Here is a 17871-nt window from a genome sequence, read left to right on the forward strand (position 1 = left end):
GAATGGGAAACTGGAATGGGCGTACCTGAGAATTGACAGAGAGAGAGGGAGGGAGCGAGCGAGCGAGCGACAGAGAGAGAGAGAGAGAGAGAGAGAGCGAGCGAACACACACAAGCAAAACAGACAGGCATAATATACATTTGACTGTAACATCAAGTATGTCTGATAATATTTTTTCTTCTGGAGAAAGTCTTTTTGAAAATCTACAGTGCTACATTATTCTACAGAAAACTATGTCGAAAAAAAAGAAATAATTTTTACTTCAGCTGTATATAAAATCGAGTTTATAAAAACTGTATATATAGAAAATCATTCATTTTTGCAACCACTTTAGGGAGTAAATGTTCACATTGGAGTCAACTATCTCTTTAAGCTTAGTTTGGAAAGTGTTTTTGAGGATGAAATACAGTAATCTTTACATTTGCCAGACTTGACACATTCCTGAGACTGTTTTCTGAGATTTTGTCATTCTCAGTTGTTTTTTTTTTTTTTTGTTGTTGTTGTTTTACTGTTGTTTCATTGTATTTCATTTCACAGTTTTTTGTTTGTTTTTTTTTTTTTTTTTTGCATTTTATTATTGTATCCATTTGTAGCTTCACAGCTGCCAAAATTATCTGATTGTGACATCTATATTTTATAATCACAACGGAAATCATTATTGCTGGTCTTGCAAGTCACTTTAATGAAATTACATAAAATGATAAGGTTTTATGCTGAAATTGTCCTTTGCCTCAGGTGTATCCAAACACTAGGAAGTCAAAAAGATGTGTAAATGCTCATTTTTATTAAACACGTTTATATAAGAGAATGAACATTGAGATGTTGTTGATTTGTGAAAGGTTTATTAAAAAAATTGTCTACAGTTGAAACACTGCCTTAATAATAAAATCTGCAACACTTTGAAGGCCTTCGAGTCATTTATCTGAGGCTTGTGACAAAGCAGTACAAGGCAGGCTTTGTGTGGCTCCTCCTCCTGCTGAAAACACACCTGTGTACTTTGTGGTCTGATTCACTTTATGAAACTCACCATACTGAAAGAGACAAGAGCGACTCATTCCAAACACCAAAGGCACTACAGGTAAGAAACTGTGGGATTACTTGACCTTTTGACTTCCACCTGAAATCTTTGATCAAAGTGTAAAGAGCAACATGCCAAATTCTACTTAAAGCTTTATAAATAAGATAGAAATGATTGGTAAACATTTTAATGATGCAAATGTATAATAAAGTGATATTTTTTTAGTTTGATCAATTACTAAAGGTTTACTGCTACAGTTTTAAACGCATTTCTGGAAAGAAATTCTGTCTTGAAACCTGCTGCATATAAATATTTAGATGTGCTACTGACTGCACTAGTTTCTGGTTGAACTTGTTCTTCTCCATACCTGACTGAATACAGATCCCTTTTACACGCAATGAAATGCCTTGTCATTATGCAAGCACTGGGAAATATTTACATAGGCACAATGGCTCGAGCTTTTCTCTGAGTTTTCACATGCAAAAAAAAAAAAACAGATGAGAGTGAGAAAAGAAGAGAGCATAATCAGTTTTTATCTGCCGTTTGTGTTAAATGAGTCTGACGTTTGCAGACAGGAATTTTTCCAATGTCTTATCTTAGATAAATGTGTTTTCCGGCTATCAGACTGTCAGTAACTAACTTATTCATTCGTTCGAAAAAGTTGACTTTACATTAAAACATTTAGTAAACCAGTTTTGTGTTAATTTGCCTTAACTTAGTTTTTATAATTATAAAAGTATAAATATATATATATATATATATATATATATATATATATATATATATATATATATATATATATATATATATATATATATATATATATATATATATTTTTTTTTTTTTTTTTTTTTTATAACTATAATATCCGTTAATTTACTTCATATTTTAAAGCAATGGGTTTACTCAACCTTTTTTTTTTAAAAGAAAAGTCAGCTAATCGCTTTTTGAAAGTTTAGGGACTACAGAGGAAGACATTAATCTTTTACAGTTATTTACATAAAGATTACAGTTATATATTTATATATTGTATTATATTAAATTACATTATATTATATTATATTACATTTTAGAATAAAATACAATTTAATTTATTAATTACAATTTTACTTTTAAAATTTAAACATGGTCGGCACCGATAGCCTATGGTTAGTGCGTCGACATATAGCACCCAGGTGTTTGCGGTGACCTGAGTTCGAGTCCCAGCTCGAGGTCCTTTGCCGATCTCTGCTTCCCACACTTTCCTGTCTGTAAATCTTCACTGTCCTATCAATAAAGATGAAAACCTCTGAAAAAAAAATTATATATAAAAAAGTTAAACATGTTAATTGACATTACTTTGGCCTTTAGTTGTAAACCTTTTTTTTTTTTTTTGGTAAAAACTATATATGATCAAGTCATGGCAATCCCAACTTAACATTTAATTTAAGTCAGTTTAATATTGTGTTTAATGTGAGTATAATTCATGTAATTCACCTCAAAATGTAAAGTATCAACTTATTTTTTAACAGTAGGTGTAGATAAATGTACACTGTAAAAAATCTGTTATTTTACGTTTTTTTTTTTTTCCAGCAGCTAGGGTGGCGAAATAAAAAAAAACGTAAAATAATTACCAATAAATTACAGACATGTACTGTAAATTAACTTGACCTAAATTAAAATTTTCTATAAATTTCTGTAATTTACCATCCATTATCAGACCAATAATTCAACCAGTCAGAAATACTACCACCTATGTTTATTTATTTCCTTTTTTTCAATTTCTGTTTAACAGAGAGATTTTTTAACACATTTCTAAACATAATAGTTTTAATAACTAATTTCTAATAACTGATTTATTTTATCTTTGCCATGATACATTTTATTTGACTAGATATTTTTCAAGATACTAGTATTATGCTTAAAGTGACATTTAAAGGCTTAACTAGGTTAATTAGGTTAACTAGGCAAGTTAGGGTAATTAGGTAAGTTATTGTAAAACAGTTGTTTGTTTAGACTATCGAGAAAAAAAAGCTAAAGGGGCTTATAATTTTGACCTTTAAAAGTTTTTAAAAAAATTAAAAACTGCTTTTATTCTAGCCAAAATAATAAAAATAAGACTTTCTCCAGAAGAAAAAAATATTATCAGACATACTGTGAACAATTCCTTTGCTCTGTTAAACATAATTTGGAAAATATTTTAAAAAGAAAAAAATTCAAAGGGGGCTAATAATTCTGAATTCAACTGTAAGTGTAAGTAAACATGTATCAGACATTGCACTAATTATGTAAATTGTCATAATTCACTTATAAAAAAGAAGTGTGCTTAATTGTACTGTATGTGCACTTCGAATCTTGTAAGTATTTTATAAACTGTACTACAGATAACAGAATTTTAATGGAAGAACGCTTAACTATTTAGCACACTTAACACACTTAAGTGCACTTTTAGAAATGTACACTTTGAGCATTTTACCAATGTTTAATAATATTTTGTTGTATTTTAAAGAAGTACATTTATTTTAAAGGGAGAGTTCACCCAAAAATTTTAATTCTATCATAATTTATTCACCTTTTGTCTATTTCAAACCTATTGGAATTTCTTTCTTCTGGTGAACACAAAAGAATATGTTTTGAAGAAAGCTGGAAACCTGTAACTATTGACTTCCATAGTATTTTATATTTCCTATAGGGCAATGGTCACAGGTTTGGTCACTTTTTTTTAAAAGAGCTTTTGTATTCAACAGAATTTTAAAAAACTCATAAAGGCTTGGAACCACTTGAGAGTAAATCAATAATATGTTCATTTATTTATGTGAATAAATAAATATTAATTTTAGGGTGAACAATCCTTTTATTGTGTTGACTTACATACTAGACATGTAAAGTACTTGATTATAATTTTAATTGCAGCTTGTTTTTAGTCTTCCTATGTCCAAAGCAGATTGGTTTATTTAAAAAAAAACTCACCCTCAAGTGGTTTCTTTGTTCTGTTAAACAAAAATACAATGACAATGACTAACTGTTTCCACCAGAATTATTCAGTATATACATATTTTGTGTTCAACAGAAGAAGAAAACTCATGTTTGAAACGTTCATTTTTTAATTTTCATTAAGAATTTACATTATTTTGGATGAACTATTCCTTTAATTATTATTACTTTAATGGCAGATTATTTTGGTGCTTCATTTTTAGTGTTTTATGTATAGAACATGAATTGATAAAGATGTTTTATATGTAGCCTATTATGATAATTTAAGTGTCAATAAGTCCTGTGAGATTTGCTCTGTTAATGTGCTCTGTCAAGGATGGAGTCCACCCTCAGTCAGCTGTCGGAGAAGCACTTCTTGTGCTCTCTGTGTGAGGAGATCTTCAGTAACCCCGTGACGACCCCGTGTGGACACAGTTTCTGTAAACCGTGTCTGCGTGTTTACTGGAGCCGTAGCGGTTCAGACGAGTGTCCGCTCTGCCGAAAGGCCTTCGGCTCCAGACCGCGCCTCAGCGTCAACCGTATACTGGCTGACGTCACAGAGAACTACAGAAAAACACGCCTGGCTGCCAAATCCAGGTTCTTCAGTATGGATGAACTTCAAGATGAGCCTGTGAGTACTGCTATTAATAGACAAACTTTAAAAAAATGCTTAATTGTTTTAACTCAATGTTGAGCCAAATATTGACAAACCCATCGTTGAGTTGCTTTAAGTTAGCTAAAATTTATATTATACTTATTTATAATATAATTTATATTATATATATATTTTTAATAGGCCTATAGATACACTGTAAAACCATAAGTTAAGGTAACTCAAACAATTTGAGGAATCCGACTGCAACAAACCATTTAAGTTCAAAAACGAATCCTAATGAGTACTGTGAACTTAATCCATTTGAGTTAACGAGGCAAACTGAGCACTGTAAAACCCAATAAGTTATGGCAACTCAAACCATTAGAGGAAACTGATTGCTTCAAACCATTTAAAAAAACTTTAAAAAAAAACTAATCTAAATGAGTTCTGTAAACTTACTCCATTTAAGTTGAAGAAATTAGGTATTTAATCAACACTGAGTTTAAAACTCTTTTCAAATGAGTAGAGTTAACCTTCAGTCAAATTTGAGCTAACTACTCTCATTTCATTTGATAAAGTTGACTGTTGGGTTCTACAGTGTACATGTATACTAACTGATTGGGTATATCCATGTTTGACACAATGCTGGGTTAAAATAACCTAACATTTTTTATTGTGCATGTGATAATATTCATATTTATTGTGCTTTTAGAACAGCATCAAATCTTCTTTCTGCCCACCAAAGCTGCATTTATTTGGTAAAAAAAAAAAGTCTGTGAAAAAAATATTGTTAAATCTCTATTATATATAAAATCTCTATTATATATAATATATTATATATATTATAATATTGTTAAATAACTAATCTCAAATAACTTTTTTCTATAATACTAATTTCAAATTACTGTTAAATGTTCAAATGTTGTAAAATGTATTTGCAATGGAAAGTTTCTTTTCTGAGTCAATGTAAGTTAAAATTTAATTAGGTAATTTTACTTTTTATCATCATCATTATCATTATTGTTGTTATTATTATTATTATAATTATTATTCTTTATATATCATTAGAATGTCATGATCTGCTGCTCAAAACATATATATGTTTTATTATTATTATTATTTATTAGTTTTGCTGTTGTCAACAATGACAACAGTTGACAACAGTTATATGACTGCTTCATATTTTTGTGGAATCTTATTCATGACTTACAATTAAAAATGGATTAAATTTTTTCATCAAATATAATAGTGCAGCAAATCAGCATAATGATCTAAAAAGGATTGTGCAACTAAAGACTGGAGTGATGCTAAAAAAACAGCTTTAAATCAGAGTACAATACAAAAAAAAGTTATTTAAAATAGCATTAATATTTCACAATTTGCCAGTTTTAATTATTTTACTTAATAAATACAGCCTTGGTAAGCATAATAGTCTTTTTTAAACCTTATGCCAAACGTTTGACTGGTGATTCATTAATGTGGCTCAAAACTTAATTTTTAGAATCACTACTTTAATCTTTAGTGTCACATGAATTTTCAAAAAGAATTATAATATAAGGGGAGAGTTGAAAACTGCTGCTTTATATTTTTGTGGAAACTGTGATGCATGTTTTTAGGATTCAGAGTACAAAAATGATTTTTTGAAAACTTAATTAAATTAAAACAGTGGTGTGTTTGGTGTTGTTCTTTTTTCATTTTTATACCGTGATTAGATGTAAGTCATGAAATAGCCTTAAAAAGCTGATATTATAATCCTCTTAGGACACATTCAAATGGGAAACTAAGCAATGACTTCAAAATGTAAGAAATTGCAGGTAGTTTTCTAATTTTGATTCTCTCAAGACAGAAAATATTAATGTTATAAGGTCAAGTGTTGACGAAACCGGTGAGTCTACACTTGAATGTGAATGAATGAGTGAATGCTAATCAAGTGGTGTTGAATGTTTAATACAACATTCCTAGAAGCTCTTAACACTTTTGTGGTTCTGTTTTCCACTCACATGCTGCAAACAGAAGAATGAAGGAGAGGTGGAGCAAATGATCCAGGAAAGAGTTCAGAAGATTGAGAAACTTCAGAATTCACTAAAGCTAATGAAGGTATTTGACAGATGGCAACACAGAGATTAAAACATGAGCATAATTAAGGGCAAAGTTCACTCACAAATGAAAGTTTCCTCTCCATTTCCTCACACTTAAGTGGTCCTTAACCCCTATAAATTTCTTTCCTACGTTGAACACAAAACAAGTTATTCTGAAGAATATTGGGATAAGCAGCCATCATATAAGAACAAAAAACAGTATGGAAATCAAGTTTTTTTTCCCAAAGTTCTTCAGTTTATCTACCTTTGTGCTCAACAGAAGAAAGAAATGTGGAGGATGAGTAAATTATGGTAGTTTTTGTGTAAACTAAAGATGCACTAAGTGATTTTTGCCAAATGATGTTATTTAAAAGCACCAAATCAAACATGCCCATAACTGAACTGGACCATGACCCTTTTTGATTAATCTACTCATACACTGCATTCTATTTGAAAGGGCTTATCCCTATGCCCTAATCCCTTCAAGGTTTTTTTTAAATACAGCTTCGAAAGGATGAAGGGTATTCTTTGTGCAGAAATCTGCTTGTTTTTGCGATTGTTTTTGAACTTCCGATTGAGTTTGCTATGGGAGAAATGACTATAGGAATAATAAACTGCAGAAAACGGTCAAACTACTTGCTCTACACTCTCAGAAATAAAAGTACGCCATCTGTCACTGGGGTGGTACCTTTTCAAAAGGTACAAATTTGTATTAATACCTCAAGGGTACATATTAGTACCTAAAAAGTATAAAAGTGTTCCTCTTAAAATTTGTTGGTACTAATATGTATAGGTATTAATATGGACTTTTTAGGCACAAGTTTGTACCTATCAAAAAGGTACCACGCCAGTGACAGATCACGTACCTTTATTTCTGAGAATGTACATACAAGTGTGTTTATGACTGTACATAAAAAGAAGAATACGATAATAAGAAAATATCAGTTTGCCAAATCAAGCAGTATAACGAGCTGTTTTTTAATCATGAATAAAAATTTGTGGAAGGGAATGAGATCAGACATCTTGAGCCAAAAAGATTCCAATGGCTGTGCCCATTCGTGTGTCAAGAAGAAGGTCAATTGAGGTCAAAAATCAAATTTCATGGAACACATTTCTCCATCACCTTAACGAGATCATGAGTATGGTGTGCCTTCATCGACACCAAAAAAAAAAACACGGAATGATGAGTATGTTATGCAGGCTGTATTTTATTTATTTGTGCTTTTATAATTGATTTATTTATTATTTTAAAATTTTTTATAATTTATAATTATTTTCTTCAAAACTTTGCTTATTTAGGATTGATATAAATATGGTTGACATGGTGGCTCAGTGGTTAGCATTGTTGCCTCACAGCAAGAATTCACTGGTTCGAGTCCCGGCTGGGCCAGTTGGCATTTCTGTGTTGAGTTTGCATGTTCTCCCTGTATTGATGTGGGTTTTCTCTGAGTGCTCTGGTTTCTCCCACAGTCCAAACACATGCGCTATGTGTGAATTGAATAAACTAAATTGTCCCTAGTGTGAGCGTGTGTGTGTGTGTGTGTGAGAATGAGTGTATATGGGTGTTTCCCAGTACTGGGTTGCAGCTGTGTAAAACATAATCTGGATTAGTTGGATTAGTTCATTCCTCTGTGACGACCCCTGATGGATAAAGGGAATAAGCTGAAGGAAAATAAGTGAATGAATGATATAAATATTACCATAGTAACATATAGAAAAATACTTTACATACATTTATAGGTATAAAGGTAAATTCTGTGGCACTAAACAACTTCCCTGCGAAAGGAGTCATGGGAACCTGAAGTGTTGAACTAGTCAAAATCCTTCAGTTCAAAGTGCCCTTTAAATTAGCCAGTTTTGAGTACTTTGGTTTGGAACATCACTTTAATATGGTGGCCGTGATTGTATCGTTTGGACTGTGTGATATCTAGTTTGCAATGCACCTACTATCATTAGTATTCAATTTAATTCAATTCAATTCAACACCACTTGTATGCTTTACTAAAAAGATTTTTAATCTAGGTTTTTAATCAAGTTTTGAATTGGGAGAGTGTGTCTGAGCCTCAGACTTTATTAGGAAGGCTATTCCAGAGTTTAGGAGCCATAAATGAGAAGGCTTGACCTCCTTTACTCGACTTTGCTATTCTAGGTACTACCAGAAGCCCTGAGTTTTGAGATCTTAAAGAGCGATTTGGATTGTAGCGAGACAGAAGGTTGATTAGATAAACAGGAGCTAGATTATTTAAAGCTTTGTAGGTAAGAAGCAATATTTTAAACTCAATACGAAACTTAACAGGCAGCCAGTGTAAGGATGATACAATTGGGGTGATATGATCATATTTTCTAGACCTGGTAAGAACTCTGGCAGCTGTATTTTGTACTAGATGAAGTTTGTTAATTGAGGATGCTGGGCAGCCAGCAAACAGAGCATTGCAGTAATCCAGCCTAGAAGTCATAAAAGCATGGACTAGTTTTTCTGCATCTGAGATGGATAGCATACTGCGTAACTTAGCGATATTTCTCAGATGAAAGAAGGCAGTTTTTGTGACATGGGATATGTGATTTTCAAAAGTTAATTTGCTGTCTAATATGAACCCCAGATCTTTTATAGTAGAGCTAACGCTAACTTTGTATCCCTCTAATTTTAGGTCAGGTTGTGAGATCTGCTGTGTACAGGATTTATGCCCAATAAGTAATAATTCTGTTTTGTCTGAGTTTAAGAGAAGAAAATTGTTGGTCATCCAGTTTTTAATATCTTTAATACACCCAGTTAGCTTTAGACAGTTCGGACATCTCATCAGGTTTAGTTGAAATATATAATTGAGTAGCATCTGTATAGCAGTGAAAGCTGATCCCATGTCTTCTAATAATGTCTCCCAGGGGTAGCATGTATATTGTAAACAGCAAAGGGCCTAAAACTGATCCTTGAGGCATGCCATACTTTACTGGGCTGACTTGTGAAAGCTGTCCATTAATATTTACAAACTGGTAACGGTCAGCTAAGTATGACTTAAAACATTGTAGAGCCTGTCTCTGGACACCTGTAGAATTTAAGCAATTTATGAGGATATTGTGGTTGATGGTGTCAAATGCGGCACTAAGATCGAGTAAAACTAATAGCAAGATGCAACCTTGGTCAGCAGCTAAGAGTAAAGTGTCTGTTATTTTCACTAATCTGGTTTCTTTACTGTTATGAGCCCTGAAACCTCACTGAAACACTTCAAAAACATTGTTCGTCTGCAGAAAGGAGCATAATTGGGCAGAAACAACTTTTTCTAGTATTGTAGACGTTAATGGAAGATTTGAAATAGGCCTATAATTAGCTAAGTTGCTGGGGTCCTGTTGCGGTTTCTTAATAATAGGGTAACAGCTAGCTTGTAAGGATTTGGAACGTGGCCTAAAGATAAAGAAGAGTTGAAAACGTTAAGAAGAGCTTCTCCCATAACAGGTAACAAATCTTTCAGTAATTTTGTTGGAATTGGATCCAACATACACGTAGCTGGTTTAGAACTATTTATAATTTTATCTAGTTCTTCCAGTTCTGTGATTTTAAAGCACTGTAGGTTATTTTGATTCAGTGGAATGTTTACTCAGTCTAAAGCCTTCTTTTTTGTCACTGAAAAAAATCATTAAGTCATCACTACTAATTTGGGGTGGGACTTTTTGTTGCAAAGATGACTGATTATTTGTTAATTTAGAAATGGTGTTACATAAAAATCTAGGATTGTTATGATTGTTTTCTATCAGTTTGCGGAGGTGCTCAGCCCTGGCAGATTTTAGAGCCCTCCTATAGCTGGACATGCTGTCTTTGTACACAATTATAAAGACCTCTATTCGTTTTTTTCCATTTACGTTCCAGGGCACGGGTTGCTGTTTTGAGAGTGCGAGTATGACTATTATACCATGGTGTAGATGTATTCTCCCTAGCCTTTTTTAATTTGATGGGTGCCACAGTATTTAGAATGCTAGTAAAGATGGCATCCATACTGCTGGTTACGACATCAAGGTCATTTGCGTTTGCGGGTGCATTTCGAAATAGAGAAAGATCAGGTAGGTTATTTGTGAATTCATCTTTGGTGGACGGAACGATAGTTCTACTAGGGCGCTAAACACAGCTTATATAGTAAGAGGTAGTGGTCTGTAATATCATCACTTTGTGGTATAATGTCTACATCAATGACCTCAATTCCATAAGACTGAATTAGATCTAATGTATGCTTTAAGCGATGGGTTGGACCAACAACGTTTTGCTTTATCCCAAGTGAATGGAGTAAATCCAAAAACGCGAGCCCTAATGTGTTGTTAGCTTCATCTATGTGGATGTTAAAGTCTCCTACAATTAGTATTTTATCAGTTTTAACTAGTAAGTCAGAAATGAAATCAGAAAATTTAGGACATAGGGTCCTTGGGGTCTATATATGATGATTAAAGCGAGAGATAACATAGGTTTTTGCATAATGTCTGTAGACTTGTCCCTTACAGTTAATTGGCTATGAGAATGTTTTTTCTGGTCAAAAATGTTTTTTCAAGAATCACTTAGTGCACGTTTAAAAATGATAAAAATATGTCATTTCCTGGATGATCTTGTTTTTTAAAACATTTTTTCAATTATTTCCTCATCTCAGAGCACATGTCTTCGCGAAGTTCAGGAGAGTCAGAGGGTGTTTTCCAATCTGCTGAATACATTAGAGAAGAGCCATAAACTTGTCGTGACTGCAGTTGAACAGAAACAAAGAGAAGCAGAGAAAAGAGTTGAAAGACTTGTAAAAAGCCTGGAAAAAGAAATCCTTGAACTGGAAAATGGACAATCCAATCCAGAGCACCTGAATGACATGGAGCGTCTTAAAAAGGTCACTGACAACATCAGTTTACATCTGCAATTGTTACCATAGAAAGCATTTATTGGAATAAATTGATATATTTGACTTGACCATTTTAGGTTATCATTTTAATGTTACTATATGTGTAATATTTGAAAACATTCAGTAATTCAGAAATAATTTTCTCATCCTAATGCTGTTCAAAACCTCTACACTCTGATGATTTATGAATACCTGAAGAATTTGTGTGCAGCTGTATTCACAGTTAATAACTGCATCTCTTCTAAAAATATATATATATTTTTTAATTATTAAAAATAATTGATGTGCTTAATCTACAGAGCTTCAGTCACATACCGCGGCCAATGAGAGACTGGTCTAAAGTCATTCTGGAGACTGACCCTTGTGTTGGCTTAACCAGACAGACTGTGACTGACTTCATGGATACAGTGACGATGGAAGCTAAAAGACTTTCAAAAACTGGTATGACTGGATTATTGACATAATACTATGCTTTGCATAGTTCTACTGTAGTTTGTCCCTTTGCTTTAGCCTGTTAGCACTGTGGAATTGTGCTTACGCTGTTTTAGCATTAAAACATTTACAGTGCTGAGCATAACTGAGTGCATCCCATTTTGAAAATCAATATTTTATCCATTTTTAAGTGAATAGGCAATGTATTTGGGTTCATTTAAATAAAACAGATTTATTAAACAGAAATATTTATTAAAATAATATTTTAGTCACCAAACATTTTTAGAAATTAAAAAATAATACAAATTAAATTAAATTACAACCTACAAAATTTCAACTACATTTTTCTATTTTTTGCTTCTCTTGATTTTCCTTTTTTTTATTTTTTTTTTACTGTAATTAACAGTTTTCTATAACATATAAATTTTTGGTGTACTAGTTTTTGGACCGTTATCATAAGTTATTTTGTTAGGTAAGCTCCAGATTTGGCTTCAGTACTGACTAATGTAATGTATATGCACAAATATAATATTGTGTAACTTCCTATTAAAAATATTCATTTAAAAGAGGGGTGTACTTATATATGTTGAGTATTGTATACTTCCATGCTTTTTGGTTGAAAGCTGTAACTGACTCAAGGTACAATATATGTAAAACTTTTGCATCCAAATGTTTAAAAACTAATAGAACAGTGTAATATATTTTATATAAGAAATTTTAACTAGTGCAATGGACAGTGTCCTGTGTGGTCATGCTAATGATATCACATACTCCATTTTCATGGAAGTGGCAAATATTCTTTAATATGTTGTTTGAGACTGCACAGAGCAGCATTATAACAGACACCTAAAATGTTCTTAGTATGATAAAACAGTGCTCCATATGTGATAATGAGTAGAAGAACCAGACTGTGATGTAATAAAAGCAGTCCAACAGTGCACTGTGGCTTAATATAATCACGTCACACTTGTCTCTCATCAGCAATAGACCCTTTGGTAACACTTTATTTTGATGGTCCATTTGAGTATTAGTAGACTGTCTGCTTAATGTCTGTTGATATTCAACAGACATTTAACTGACTATAAGAAACTTTACAAGTACATGTCAACTTACACTAAACCTACCCCTAACCTCAACCTAACAGTCTACTAATAATCTAATATGAATTAGTTGCAATGTAACTTAAGTTCAACAAACGGATCATCAAAATAAAGTGTGACCGACCCTTTTCACCATGACGTCATTTAACTATTTTACAACACTGTGTATTGGTAGTTCTGCTTTATCTTTGAATGGGATACTTCTTTACAACAAACTGAAAACAGAAACATTGTACTTTGTGATTTAAGACTATTAAATTATTGGGCTTGTGTCCAAATGTTTCTCTTTCAATATTGAACTGCGTTTTGAGTTTGAAAATTATTACATGTCCTCAAGTTATTAATAACAGGAGTAAGCTGTTGTTTATTCAGGAAAGTATATATTTGCAACATTTTCACTTATCAATTTATTAATTTGCTATTTCCTCAATAATTATTTTATTTTTACTTTGACGCTCTTATGAATATAAATTTATATTACATTCAGTGGGTACGGAAAGTATTCAGACCCCCTTTAATGTTTCACTCTGTTATATTACAGCCATTTGCTAAAATCTTTTAAGTTAATTTAATTTATCAATGTACACACAGCACCCCATATTAATAGAAAAACACAGAATTTTGGACATTTTTTTGCAGATTTATTAACAAAGAAAAACTGAAATATCACATGATCCTAAGTATTCCGACCCTTTGCTTCCTTTTGGTCTAAGCATCCTTTTGATCTAATACAGCTATGTGTCTTTTTAGGAAAAATGCAACAAGTTTTTTTACACCTGGGATATTCTGCCATTCCTCCTTGCAGATTCTCTCCAGTTCTGGTAAATGTTAGTGGACAGCCATTTGTACGTCTCTCCAGTAATGCTCAGTTAGGTTTAATCAGGGCTCTGGCTGGGCCATTTAAAACAGTCACTGAGTTGTTGTGAAGCCACTCCTTCTTTATTTTAACTGTGTGCTTAGGGTCATTGTTTTGTTAAAAGGTGAACTTTCAGTCCATTCTGAGGTGCTGAGCACTCCAGAGAAGGTTTTCATCCAGGATATCCTTGTACTTGGCTGCATACATCTTTCCCTAGATTGCAACTAGTTGTCCTGTCCCTGCAAATGAAAAACACCCCCACAGCATAATGCTGCCACCACCATGCTTCAATGTCGGGACTGTCTTGGAAAGGTGATGAGTAGTGCCTGGTTTTCTCCACACATACCGCTTAGAATTAAGACCAAAAAGTTCTATCGTGGTCTCATCAGACCAGAGAATCTCGTTTTTCACCATCTTGGAGTCCTCCAGGTGTTTTTTTTTTTTTTTGCAAACTCTATGCAGGCTTTCATGTGTCGGGCCACTAAAAGCATAAAGCCCAGACTGTTGGAGGGCTTTAAACAACTTTCTCTCATCTCCCGACTGCATCTCTGGAGCTTAGTCACATGATCTTTGGGTTCTTCTGCCCCAATAGGTCAGTTTGGCCTGATGGCCAGCTCTAGGAAGGGTTCTGGCCTTACCAAATTTCTTTCATTTAATGATTATGGAGGCCACTGTGCTCTTAGGAACATTAAGTGCAGCAGAAATTTTTTGTAACCATGGCCAGATCTTTGTCTTGGTCTCTGAGCGGTTCAGGTATTTACTTGACCTCATGATTCTCATTTGCTCTCACCTGCATTGTGAGCTGTAAGGTCTTATATAGACAGTTGTGTGGCTTTCCTAGTTCAATCAGTATAATCAAACACACCTGGAGTCAAATGAAGGTGTAGAACCATCTCAAGGATGATAAGAAGAAATGGACAGCACCTGAGTTAAATATATGAGCGTCACAGCAAAGGGTCTGAATACTTAGGGCCATGTGATATTTCAGTTTTTCTTTTTTAATAAATCTGTAAAAATCTCAACAATTCTGTCAATATGGGGTGCTGTGTGTACATTAATGAGAGAAAAAATAAACTTAAATGATTTTAGCAAAGGACTGCAATATAACAAAGAATAAAAAAAATTAAGAGGTTCTGAATGCGTTCCATACCCACTGTATGTAAATGTTCTAGAACAAGCCAAATTCTTAAATACATCTTCTCATATGACTTGTATGTCATCTGTAAATGCAATCAGTTTTATTAATTATTCACTAATCCATTCTCACATGCTTCATTCTTTTTACAATTTAAATGAATTAAGGCCATCTACTGGGTGGTTTTAATTTGATATCTCTCTGGCTTATTGGCTTATTTATTAGGGGTCTCCACAGCAAAATGAATTGCCAATTACTTTGGAATATTTTTTATTTGGCGGATGCCCTACCAGCCACAAACCAGCACTGGGAAACCCCCATACACTCTCTCATTCACACACACATTAATTCATTATGGCCAATTCACCTATACCAAATGTCTTTGGATTGTAGGGGAAACTGGAGCACACCCATACAAACACGGGGAACATGCACTCACAGAAATGCCTCCTGGTCCAGCTGGGATTCAAACAAGAAACCTTTTTGCTGTTAGGTGACAGTGTTAAACACTGACCAAGCGTGCCATCTACTTTGACTTTTGTACTTCCTTTGCAGTCTTCTTAGCAATGTAAATACAGGGTAAATACATTAATTCCACTTTCTAATAACACTTGGGCCCATCTCTGCACTGCACTGTTAGATTTTTAAAAAGAATTTGTATAATGATTTTGTGTGATTCGTAAGACTCACATACAATATTGTTATTGTATTTAATTTCAGCAATAAACAGATATACATATTTTATGTTAATAAATGTAAAATTCACTTTAATAGAAAGAAATGCCAGAGAGCTGACCAGTGGATAGAATAAATAAAAGTGGTGAGAATTATGAATGTGTTTGTGAATCAGCTGTCTACAGCAGGCTTTAAAATAATCACATTGCCAGCACAAAAACAATGGTATTTGGACATCCCTTCACAGTTTTTCTATTACTTATTCTTCAGGACTCTAAAAAGTCTTGAATCCTTAAATTTGACTTGTGCAGTACCTGTGTAAACATCTGAAAACTTTATTAGACAAATGCTGACAAGTACATGCAAAACTTCATCTGCAGTAAAGACAGCTACACAAATCAATACATTTTCAGTGCTCTGTTTATAGTCTTAATTTCTTGGTTCAAGCTGAAATCTTGCTGATCAGTAAGCTAATCTCGCTGATCGGTTTGTTTGAGATACCAGATGTCTTGCCTTGAATTGCCTGAATCATCTACACTGAAAAAAGTGTTGCATGCAAAACTGTTGCAAACAATTTATTTGTGTTGAATTTAAACAAACAAATTAAATTGAGCAATGTTTAACTTAATTTGTTTGTTTAAATTCAGCCAAAATAAATTGTTTACAACCACTTAACATAAAAAAATTGAGTAAATCCAAGGAATCATCTTTGAATAATTTTTTTCAGTGTAACCAAATCTAAAGTAAATATTTAGCTGCCTGGGTGAATTCTCTTTTGGTAGTGCTATGTGAGTGAAATTACAAATGCACTGCCTTGAGTCAAACCGCCGACAATACATGACGTCATGTGAAAAGGGTCTATTGCTTCAGTATTCTTGTTTCACTTACGTAGCTCTCAGCCGTAATCTGCTTACTACCATGTTATATACTTTTGAAAACTCATCCATGAACATGATTTCTGCTGGAGTCCCACACTCACGCCACCATCTAATTACACCTTGTTTGCTAATATGTGCTCTCTAGAAGCAAAAAATAAATGCTGTGCCTTTAGGGATTTAGCATATTTTTTTCTTGCCATTTGTTTTTAATATGCAATTTTATTTTTCAGAACTCAAGAGGTTGCAGAAATATTCAGGTGTGATTTTTAATTATGCATTTGCAGATGTTTTTACAGAATTGGCTTTTTTTTTTTTTTTTAATTGTCTGTCTTTGTATTTCAGTTGATGTGAATCTGAATCCTCGGACAGCTCATGCTTACCTCTACATCTCTGAGGACCGGAAGGAGGTCAGGCATGCAAATAAGCAACAAGAAGTTCCAGAAAACCCCAAGAGGTTTGACCGGGTGATCAATGTCATGTCCAAAGAATCCTTTCGCTATGGCAGACACCTTTGGGAAGTTGAGGTTGGAGATAAGACTGACTGGGATTTGGGTGTAGCCAAACAATGTGTCAACAGGAAGGGAAAATTCACAATATGTCCATCCAATGGCTTCTGGACGCTTAGCTTAAAGAATGGCTCTCAGTATGTCGCAAACACATACCCTCCGACTTCCTTCAGCCTCAGTCACAAGCCCAAAAGGCTGTCTATTTACCTGGACTATGATGAGGGACGCGTGTCTTTCTATTGTTCGGATACTGGGACTCATATCTACTCTTTCAGAGACAGTTTCACAGACAAGCTCCACCCCATCCTCAGCCCAGGACGAGCCCATGGAGAAAAGAACACTGCTCCCCTTATCATCAGCAGCAGCTGCTGCAGCATCTGAACAATCTGCTGCCACTACAGCTTTCACTTTCTCTCCCACTGCCATTACAACATACAGTTATCTGATATTATTAAGCATGTATCTTTTCTTTTTTATTATTATTATTTTTTAATTACCACTGACATGAAGGATACCTCAAACTGTGACTTTTTTTAGGACAGATCAGCTTTTTTAATGATTAGCATACTTTTTATGGCAACCCCTTGTGAAAAAGAAGTGCAGTTTATTATATAAATAAAATCATCATTACTTCTAAAAATGTTTTGTAATATTGACAAATGATTAATATCATTATGCTTAAATAATCTTTCTTCGTGCTTTAAAAAATAAGATTAGTTTTGTTTGTTCATTGAAATATTGCCGTACTTGATTATAATTTTAACTTTAGGTTATTCAGTATAAT

The 17871-nt window shown here is 33.3% G+C and overlaps 1 protein-coding gene across 1 annotated transcript; it reads left to right on the forward strand.

Moving 5' to 3' along the window:
• Positions 1 to 1027: 1027 nt before the first annotated feature.
• btr02 (bloodthirsty-related gene family, member 2) lies at positions 1028 to 17717 on the forward strand. The gene is made up of 7 exons (XM_056454161.1): positions 1028 to 1078; positions 4307 to 4601; positions 6579 to 6662; positions 11269 to 11493; positions 11805 to 11946; positions 16812 to 16838; positions 16924 to 17717. Exons 2-7 carry the CDS (start codon positions 4308 to 4310, stop codon positions 17466 to 17468), a joined length of 1317 nt encoding a protein of 438 aa, XP_056310136.1. The 5' UTR covers positions 1028 to 1078; position 4307; the 3' UTR covers positions 17469 to 17717.
• Positions 17718 to 17871: the final 154 nt, after the last annotated feature.

Source organism: Danio aesculapii, chromosome 3 (assembly GCF_903798145.1).
Source record: "Danio aesculapii chromosome 3, fDanAes4.1, whole genome shotgun sequence".
Lineage (NCBI taxonomy): Eukaryota > Metazoa > Chordata > Actinopteri > Cypriniformes > Danionidae > Danio > Danio aesculapii.